Genomic DNA, 10,672 nt, shown 5'->3' on the forward strand with positions numbered 1-10,672 from the left:
CCTTTCAAATGTCTCCAGGATGATTATAAAAATAATATTAAATTAAAATAAATGAAAAAAAGAAATAAAATTAAAACTCAAACATAAGAAACACGTGAAGATAAAATATGAATGTTGAATCCTGCAGCATAATTCATATTTAACAGCAATAACATCATAAAGAGAAACAGATTTAATGTGTCAATGAAACATTTCACTCTTTCATAATTATAATATATAATAATATAAATATATATATAAATATATATATATGATGATTCAGTCGCGTGCTCTGAGCTGAACGCGCAGATAAAGCAGAGAATATTAATAATATTTATTATTATAATAAATATCGATACGCACCTGAAGCTGCTGCTCCGCGCGCGCTCATCCACTCACTGACAGCAACACCGCGAGGCGCGTTCACGACGGCCGGCGACCCGACACGCGCGCGCACATGCACACGGGATATCGTGCCCGCGCGGGGATGTTAAAAGTCTCCTTTTGCAGAAAAATATTAAATAAAAATTATTAATTATGAATTAGAGATGATTTAGTGAATTCATCAGGCACAGGGAAATAAACGTTTTTTTTTAAAAATAAAAACTAAAATAATGTTTTTTACTTGTTAATAATAAATAATAAATTAGAATTTCTTTACTTTGTTCTTAATTATTGTTGATAATCTGTTTTTTAATTATATGTGGATTCAAATATTTGTTTTAAATTATTTGTATTTATATCTTTAATAACAATTTAAGTTAATAACTTAAATTGTATTTTTTGTTATTGTAATTGATTGTTAAATTATTTTATTTTGTTATTTTTCAAACCTTATATTATAAATATATATTAATTATAATTTTTCATCAAGTGGATTTAATTTTTTTTTGTTTTTAATGTGTTTCTTTTATTGTTAAATTATTTTGTTAATTTGTTTATTTACTTATTTAATTTTTCCTTTAGTCGTCTAAACTTAACCGTCTCCTTTAGTGTCTAAACTTAACCGTCTCCTTTAGAGACTACACTTAACCGTCTCCTTTAGTGTCTAAACTTAACCGTCTCCTTTAGTGTCTAAACTTAACCGTCTCCTTTAGTGTCTAAACTTAACCGTCACCTTTAGAGACTAAACTTAACCGTCTCCTTTAGTGTCTAAACTTAACCGTCTCCTTTAGTGTCTAAACTTAACCGTCTCCTTTAGTCGTCTAAACTTAACCGTCTCCTTTAGTGTCTAAACTTAACCGTCTCCTTTAGTGTCTAAACTTAACCGTCACCTTTAGAGACTAAACTTAACCGTCTCCTTTAGTGTCTAAACTTAACCGTCTCCTTTAGAGACTAAACTTAACCGTCTCCTTTAGAGACTAAACTTAACCGTCTCCTTTAGTGACTAAACTTAACCGTCTCCTTTAGTGTCTAAACTTAACCGTCTCCTTTAGTGTCTAAACTTAACCGTCTCCTTTAGTGTCTAAACTTAACCGTCACCTTTAGAGACTAAACTTAACCGTCTCCTTTAGTGTCTAAACTTAACCGTCTCCTTTAGTGTCTAAACTTAACCGTCACCTTTAGAGACTAAACTTAACCGTCTCCTTTAGTCGTCTAAACTTAACCGTCTCCTTTAGTGTCTAAACTTAACCGTCTCCTTTAGAGACTAAACTTAACCGTCTCCTTTAGTGACTAAACTTAACCGTCTCCTTTAGTGCCTAAACTTAACCGTCACCTTTAGTGTCTAAACTTAACCGTCACCTTTAGTGACTAAACTTAACCGTCACCTTTAGAGACTAAACTTAACCGTCTCCTTTAGAGACTAAACTTAACCGTCTCCTTTAGAGACTAAACTTAACCGTCTCCTTTAGTGACTAAACTTAACCGTCTCCTTTAGTGTCTAAACTTAACCGTCACCTTTAGTGACTAAACTTAACCGTCTCCTTTAGAGACTAAACTTAACCGTCTCCTTTAGTGACTAAACTTAACCGTCTCCTTTAGTCGTCTAAACTTAACCGTCTCCTTTAGTGACTAAACTTAACCGTCACCTTTAGTGACTAAACTTAACCGTCACCTTTAGTCGTCTAAACTTAACCGTCACCTTTAGTCGTCTAAACTTAACCGTCTCCTTTAGTGACTAAACTTAACCGTCTCCTTTAGTGTCTAAACTAAACCGTCTCCTTTAGTGTCTAAACTTAACCGTCACCTTTAGTGTCTAAACTTAACCGTCACCTTTAGTCGTCTAAACTTAACCGTCAACTTTAGTCGTCTAAACTTAACCGTCTCCTTTAGTGTCTAAACTTAACCGTCACCTTTAGTGTCTAAACTTAACCGTCTCCTTTAGTCTTCTAAACTTAACCGTCTCCTTTAGAGACTAAACTTAACCGTCACCTTTAGTCGTCTAAACTTAACCGTCACCTTTAGTCGTCTAAACTTAACCGTCTCCTTTAGTGTCTAAACTTAACCGTCTCCTTTAGAGACTAAACTTAACCGTCTCCTTTAGTGGTCTAAACTTAACCGTCACCTTTAGTCGTCTAAACTTAACCGTCTCCTTTAGTGTCTAAACTTAACCGTCACCTTTAGTCGTCTAAACTTAACCGTCTCCTTTAGTGTCTAAACTTAACCGTCACCTTTAGTCGTCTAAACTTAACCGTCACCTTTAGAGACTGAGCTTAACCGTCTCCTTTAGTGTCTAAACTTAACCGTCTCCTTTAGAGACTAAACTTAACCGTCTCCTTTAGTGGTCTAAACTTAACCGTCTCCTTTAGAGACTAAACTTAACCGTCTCCTTTAGAGACTAAACTTAACCGTCCCCTTTAGTGACTAAACTTAACCGTCTCCTTTAGTGACTAAACTTAACCGTCACCTTTAGTCGTCTAAACTTAACCGTCTCCTTTAGAGACTAAACTTAACCGTCCCCTTTAGTGACTAAACTTAACCGTCTCCTTTAAAGACTAAACTTAACCGTCTCCTTTAGTGACTAAACTTAACCGTCTCCTTTAGTTACTAAACTTAACCGTCACCTTTAGTGACTAAACTTAACCGTCTCCTTTAGTCGACTGAGCTTAACCGTCTCCTTTAGTGTCTAAACTTAACGGTCTCCTTTAGTCGTCTAAACTTAACGGTCTCCTTTCGTCGTCTAAACAGGAGGAAAACCCGTATCCGTGGCAACGTTATGTAAAAACCTTTTATTTTACAAAATAAGATGCAGGTCAGAGAGTTTGGACCTTGACGTCACAGAATTTACCAAAATAAAACACAAAAAAAAACGTTCTGTAGGAATTAAGAGTCTCTGCGCCGCGGGATGAAACCCGGCCGGATCTACTTCCTGGCGTAGTGATCTCCCCGGCCGGATCTACTTCTTGGCGTAGGTGATCTTCATGGCGCAGGTGGCTGTGATCCTGAAGCCCTGCAGCGCGTCTTTGGCCACGCCCGCCTGCGTGTCGCTCTCAAACTCCACGAAGGCGATGTCGTGTTTCCCCGGGACGAGGCGCACCTCTTTGAAACCAGGGAACCTGCACAGGGACAAAGAAACGCCGTCACACACACACACGAACACACACACGTGAACACACACACTTCCTGTAGAGGATCCAAAATGGCGGCGGCGGCGGCGCACTCACTGGTTGAACAGCATGGAGAGCATCATCTCGTTGGTCTCTTCAGGAAGGTTGTTGAGGAACAGGATGAAGTTTGGAGGGTTGTCCACGACCTGAGGAGGCAGAAGAAATGTCCACTTAAAGCTGCAGTCTCTCTAATGTCCACTTAAAGCTGCATTCTCTCTAATGTCCAGCAGGAGGAGACTCCACTTAAAGCTGCATTCTCTCTAATGTCCAGCAGGAGGAGACTCCACTTAAAAATGCATTCTCTCTAATGTCCACTTAAAGCTGCATTCTCTCTAATGTCCAGCAGGAGGAGACTCCACTTAAAGCTGCATTCTCTCTAATGTCCAGCAGGAGGAGACTCCACTTAAAGCTGCATTCTCTCTAATGTCCAGCAGGAGGAGACTCCACTTAAAGCTGCATTCTCTCTAATGTCCAGCAGGAGGAGACCCCACTTAAAGCTGCATTCTCTCTAATGTCCAGCAGGAGGAGACTCCACTTAAAGCTGCATTCTCTCTAATGTCCAGCAGGAGGAGACTCCACTTAAAGCTGTGTCCCAAAAACAACAGTCTCACCTGAACTGCAGTTGAGTGCACGGGTGCTGCCAAGGATCCCTGCGGACAAACACACAACAGAGCATTAATATCAGGTGTTCAGGGCACATGTGAAGCAGATGGTCACTCTAACAAACTACTTCCTGTCGGGTTCACTCTGCCGTGAGGCGACGCTCCTCCTCCGCAGATGTTAAATCACACACGCTGATAAAAATGACAAACATGATGAGAATGAAGCAGCTTTTCTTCAGACGTTTCGTGTTTTCCCTCCTTCATTTATTACTCCGTCAGTCTGACTGTTAAGTGACACTAACGTGATCCAAACGTAATCTACCTTCAGCGTAGGACGAAGCACTGGGAGAGTTTTTAAGGGCGCCCTCCCACTGTGCCTCCGTCCCGTGCCCCGTGCTTTAGGGTCCTTGTCCCCCCCTCCAGGCCCGTTTGTACTCACACTACCTGGGCCTCGGAGAATGCTTCTTGCTGCCTATACGTCATCACGCCGTAACACGTCACACGCATTGATGACGTCATGGCGATGCGTGGCTTTGTTTCCAGATCTTTCCGTAGACCTCAGAGTTTTTGTGCGTCTTGTCGACTGTTTTTGAATCTTTTCATCGACCAAATCTGCAGTAAACACTCCACCTCCGCATCACACCAACGTGAACCTTTCACCGCCATTGTTTGAAATGTCCGTGCATGGTCCCTCCTTCTTTTTTCTACGTCCCAACAGGCGCACAGGAAATGACCTCAGAACCACCGTAGGCCTCGTGCTCGTACACGTGCGCACGCTCGTGCTCGTACACGTGCAAACGTGCTTTACTAAAGCCCACCTCTCTCAAACGGGCCGTGGACAGCAAGCGTGCAGCTCCTAGACGTGGTACGGAACTGGTCTCACACTGGTCAAAGGAACCAGACTTTAGCCGTGACACGTGCTTTAATCTTCTGAACTTAACCGTCTCCTTTAGTCGTGCTGCAGCTGCAGTAATAATGTATAAAATCCCGGGGAAAAGGAAAAGGACTCAGGCGTGTTGAATAGAAACGTGTTTGACGGATGAAACTGTAAAACTTTAACAGAGAACTGACACGAACAGAAACTAACGGCTGCCCTCAGGCGAGGAAAACGATCCAAGAGCCGGCTGTGACACATGACCGAGGGTATTGATCCCAGAAGTGTAATTATTGAAGTACTTCATAGTGATCATTTAACACACGTAACGTAGCAGGGCTCCAGACTCGCTGTTGTTCCCCGGCTGAAAACTTAAGGGTCGCACCTTTAAATCAATAACAGATGCAGAAATTACAGTGTGCCGTTTAAATCCAGTGTCACTTTTGTATTTTGCTCTTTTAAAGATGCAGCATAGCAGGTAAACAGCAGCACCGTCGCTGTCACGACATTAAAATATTAAGAAATAAAGCGTATATTCAGAGTAAGGGCTGTGACGAGACGATACGAGATATTGAGTCCATGAGAACAAGACGCCACAAGATTTTAACGCTATGTTAAAATGTCGGGGGGGTTGGTTTTAGCAGAGAGCTGTGGTGCTGCAGGCGTCTCTGCGTTGTACATGTGTTAGCCGCGGTGTAGCCTACGGTAAAGGTAAAGTATAACCCCCCCCCCCCAACGGCAGAGACTGTAAAATTCAGCCGCACGCCCTCAAAACACAGTCTGGATCCCTGAACATACAACACGTTTCACAGCTGACGACAGAAGCTGAACCACAAAGGCGGCTGTGGCTCAGTGGTAAAGTGGGTTGTCCTCCATTTGAGAGATTGGCGGTTCGATCCTGCCAATCGAAGTGTCCTTGGGCAAGACACTGAACCCTGAGTTGCTCCTCGTGCTGTGCATGGGTGTGTAAATGTGGTGTGAATGGTTAGATTAGATGGTACGTAGATGTCCACTGCCGTCAGTGTGAAAGCGCCCGGAGGAGTCAGAAAACTAGAAAGACGTTAATAAGTACAAGTCCCTTGTGGTGACCAGAATAACCGCTCTGATGTTGCGGACGGACGCGTCACTCACCGCCGCTGGTTTCTTTATCAGGCTAACCGCCGACTCCTGAGCCTTCTTCTTCTTGTCCTTCTTCTTCTCCTTGTCCCCGTACGTGCCCTTCACCTTGGCGATGACCTCGGAGTCGGTCTTTGCGTACTGTATCCTCTGGAAAACAAACGGGACACGAGTCAGCAGGAGCCCAGCGGCGTTCAGAGAGAAGGAGGACGCGCGGTTAACGTGGTGATGTTTCACGAAGGAGGGAGGGAGTGTGAACGCTCTTCTTACCATGGGCTTGTTGTAGAAGGGGAAGCCCTGAAGTTGCCTGAGCGCGTTGGTGGCGGCGGCGAGCTCTTTGAAGACGACGAAGGCCTGTCCCCGCATCTTCTCCGTCTTCATGGCCACGATGTCGATCACCTGGCCGAACTGGGAGAAGAGGGCGTACAGCGAGCGCTTCAGCTCTGCAACAGGAAGACGGGAAACGATGAAAACAACAGCACGGCGTCGGCCACGTGCTTCTCCACCAAACGGCAAAGAGATCATTTCTTATTTATGCAACATGATTTTTGCTGAATACTGCCTTCTTATTTGATCTTATCGTGTATATTATTATGCACCAAAACAAGCTTCTTGTGTAGGCTAAACCTAAATTTACGTGGCGATGAAGCTGATTCTGCTGATAAAGTCCCATTTGCAGCTGTGCAGAGTGAATAAACGCACGCAGGTACCTTCTTTCTTGACTTTGTCATTGATGTTGTTGATGTAGATGGTGTGGTTGGGTCGGATGTCCATGGTGGCGTCTGACCAAACAGGAGAAAGACAACATGTTAACTTCTCTAGGAGTTCATCACCTGTCACCCTCAGCTCTACAGACGTGAAACATGTTCACAGAGTCTCACTAAACCTGATGTTATCACAAAAACCACAACAAAACAAACTAATTCATTTTTAATCAATCATTTTGACATCCCAGGTGGTGTTTTTTAACGTTTTAATGAGGTTAAAATGGTTAAAACGGCTCTAATACTGAGTGTGAGCTAACGTTAGCATGCGTTAGCTTCATTCATAACGTTAGCAGCGCTTCGTAATTTAGCTCCAAAGCTAACTGTTGTGTTTTTAAGTGTTTCATAAATGGACATAATTAATAATTATTGATCTCCATCAGGTGAAACGACAGAGAGATGAATATAAAGATTTTAAACTCACCTCCTCTCCACACGGCGCACGTACAACAGGAAACAACCGGCTGCTGCTTTATCGAGGTCTGCCCCTCTACCGCCCCCCGCGGCCGGGAGGGGAACCGCGGGCCGGGAGGGGGGAACTGCAGGCGGGAGGGGAGAACCGCAGGCCGGGAGGAGAGAACCGCAGGCCGGGGGGGAGAACACGCAGGCCGGGAGGGGAGAACCGCAGGGCCGGAGGAGAACCGCAGGCAGGGAGGAGAACCCGCAGGGACCGGAGGGGAGAACCACAAGGCCGGGAGGGGAGAACCGCAGGCCGGGAGGGAGAACGCAGGCCGGGAGGGAGAACCGCAGGCCGGGAGGAGAACTGCAGGCCGGGAGGAGAGAACTCTGCAGACCGGGAGGGGAGACCCGCAGACCGGAGGGGACCGCAGGCCGGAGGAGAACCGCAGGCCGGAGGTGAACCGCAGGCCGGGAGGGAGAACGCAGGCCGGGAGGGGAGAACCGCAGGCCGGAGGGGAAAGCTGCAGGCCGGGAGTGGAACTGCAGGCCGGGAGGGGAGAACCGCAGGCCGGGAGGGGAGACGCAGGCGGGAGAACCACAGGCCGGGAGGGGAGAATCCACAGGCGGGGGGGAGAACCGCAGGCCGGGGAGGGGGGAACTGCAGGCCGGGGGGGAGGGAGAAGGCCAGGGGGAGACCAGGCGGGAGGGGGAGAACCACAGGCCGGAGGGGAGAACCACAGGCCGGGAGGGGAGAACTGCAGACCGGGAGTGGGGAGAAACTGCAATTATATGCAATATTTTAATATATATATATTTATATATATATAAAAAAATAATATATATATTTATTTCACCTAATAAAAATCTACAATCAGCGACCAAGAGGATCAGTAATGCAAAGAGATGAAAATAATAATAATAAATATTTTTTAAAAGCTCTGAATTATAATCCTTATTTGTTTTACATATTCATTTTTAATTATTTTCCATTTCAAGGCTTTTTAACACTCACATTTTCATATTTCAGTTTAACTCCTTTTAAAACTGAAACACGTCTTTTACGTTTGTTCAAAGATGCACAACCCTCTTAAGTTATAATTCCCTTCTCTTCATTTAAAAAGAGTTAAACTCCAAACAGTATTGCAGCCATATTATGTATATTTGTATTTATTATAAATTTAAAAAGTTAAAAAATAGTTTTTATTATTCGCCAATCTTTATTGTTATGTCACTGTGTTGCATATTCTCAATCTTTTTTTTATGTAAGCACATTTTGTGCTCTGTCAGTTATTGTTTTAATGTATTATTATTTTGGACAGTTGTTCCATGTTTATAATCCCTTATCTCACAAAAGACATTGTCTATGGCCAGCACCAAAATGTGAAAGAATATGAAAAGTAAACCTTATTTTAATATATATCTTATTTATTATTCTTATGACAGTTTGTTTTTTCAATGTACTTTATATACTTTTATTATTATTTTAAACGGTTCTGTTTTTAATGTATTTTTTATATTTTATTTATTTGTTTATTATTATTTTAACGGTTCTGTTTTTAATGTACTTTTTATTTATTTCATAATTATATAATTGTTTTGTTTTTAATGTACTTTTTATATTTTTATTTATACTTTTATTATTTAAAACGGTTTTAATATACTTTTTATATTTTTTATTTATTTATTATTTTAACAGTTTGTTTATAATGTTTTTTATTTCGTTTATAACATTTATTCTCCTCCTTCTCCCGCCAGCAAGAAGCGCGTTTTTGTCCCCTCCTTGTTTCGCGTACGGACGTAATGTTTTCATCAGCTGATGCTTCGGTTACTTTGTGATGTCGAAGCTAACGTGCTAGCATGCTAACAGGCTCCGCGGGGACCATGGCAGTGAGCCGGCACACACCGGGACGGCGACACAGTGTCACCGGACACCGATAACACTTGTCCGCGGTGGCGCCCGTCTCCTCCTCCTCACTACCCGTGTTACTGTGGACCGCTGGCGCTCAGTCTGTCCGTTACCCCCCGCGACGGTTGTCCTCTTTACCCGCCGTTAGCCCGTGCTACCGCTGTTAGCCTGTGCTACCGCTGTTAGCCTGTTAGCTAACCAGCCCGCAGGGAAGCTAACTCAAGCTAACTGACGCTAACCCCGAAACTGAGCGGTTCCGGACGGACATGTGCGATGGCATCGGTTCGGGTGGCTGTCCGGGTCAGACCCATGAACAGGCGGTGAGTTAAAGACCCCAACACGACTGTTTATGGTTAAATATGGTGATAAAAGTTAGTTTATACCTTTAAATATTCACCGGAAGTGTCTCAAAATGTGTGACATTAACAATAAATTGTGTTTAAATGTGTTTTAAATGTGCACGTACACACTAAACCCTACACTGAGACACTACAGGTGCATTATTACTGTTTAAGGTCACAGTAACTTTAGATTTCGGGCTGTTTATTTCTCTCTTTCACACTTTAAATAAAACATTTCTCCTTCTTCTCTTTGTCTGTTTGTGTCTGTCGATTTCTCCTAAATTAATCAAAAGTTAGCATCAGATAATTCCTCATTTACATATTTTTAATGTAATTTATTAAAGTCTTAATATGAGAAATGAACTGGGGGAGTTTCATGCTTTATCTGTTAGTTCATAGTTTTGACTCTGTTCACAGCAAGTGTCTCAAAATGTGTGACTTTAACATTAAATGTGATTAAATGTTTTTAAATCTGCACTTTTATTTTATTTGCATACATTACTTTAGGGTTCTGTTCATACGCAGAACCATAACTGAATTAGGAAATACATAAATGAGTATCTTTAAAGTGCTGAAATAAATAACAATGTAAAACATCTGTAAATCTGAAGAATTAAAACTCATCATAAAAGAATCCGGTCCTCTTCAGCCGTTTTATTACACTCATAAATGGTAGGAAATCAAAAATTACACACACACACACACACACACACACACACACACACACCAAACTCTGTATTCTGAAGGGTTTTTTACATTCACGGTCTCATTCAGACGACAGTTTATTCATAAAAACATGCAGAAAATTAATGTTTTTAAGGAGCGATAAAAGAGAAATCTGTGAAAACATTTGACTCTGAAATGTCAACAAAATAAAACCTAATCTCTAATTATTCAAACTAACAAAGAGAAGGTGAACGAACCCTGATTTATGCAGAAATGCCAAAAAAGTCCCTGGATTCAACACAAAATGTAAAGTTTGTGCTGTTTGTTGGACGGTTTCTATGAGATTTTATCACCCAAACTAATATTAAGTTAATTAATTAAGTAATAAAACAGTTAATTGATCGTGAAAACACCTGTTAGACTGAACTGTGGTGACCTTTGACCCACTTCCTGTGTGTTTACCTGGTTACGTGACTC

The 10,672-nt window shown here is 42.4% G+C and overlaps 1 protein-coding gene across 1 annotated transcript; it reads right to left on the bottom strand.

Annotated features, from left to right (window-relative positions):
- Positions 1 to 3,189: 3,189 nt before the first annotated feature.
- Positions 3,190 to 7,341, bottom strand: snrpb2 (small nuclear ribonucleoprotein polypeptide B2). The gene is made up of 7 exons (XM_083932995.1): positions 7,308 to 7,341; positions 6,830 to 6,901; positions 6,390 to 6,562; positions 6,135 to 6,269; positions 4,139 to 4,177; positions 3,585 to 3,673; positions 3,190 to 3,476 (listed from the first exon to the last, which is right to left on the bottom strand). Exons 2-7 carry the CDS (start codon positions 6,891 to 6,893, stop codon positions 3,317 to 3,319), a joined length of 660 nt encoding a protein of 219 aa, XP_083789121.1. The 5' UTR covers positions 6,894 to 6,901; positions 7,308 to 7,341; the 3' UTR covers positions 3,190 to 3,316.
- Positions 7,342 to 10,672: the final 3,331 nt, after the last annotated feature.

Source organism: Echiichthys vipera, assembly GCF_963691815.1.
Source record: "Echiichthys vipera genome assembly, chromosome: 2".
Classification (NCBI taxonomy): domain Eukaryota; kingdom Metazoa; phylum Chordata; class Actinopteri; order Perciformes; family Trachinidae; genus Echiichthys; species Echiichthys vipera.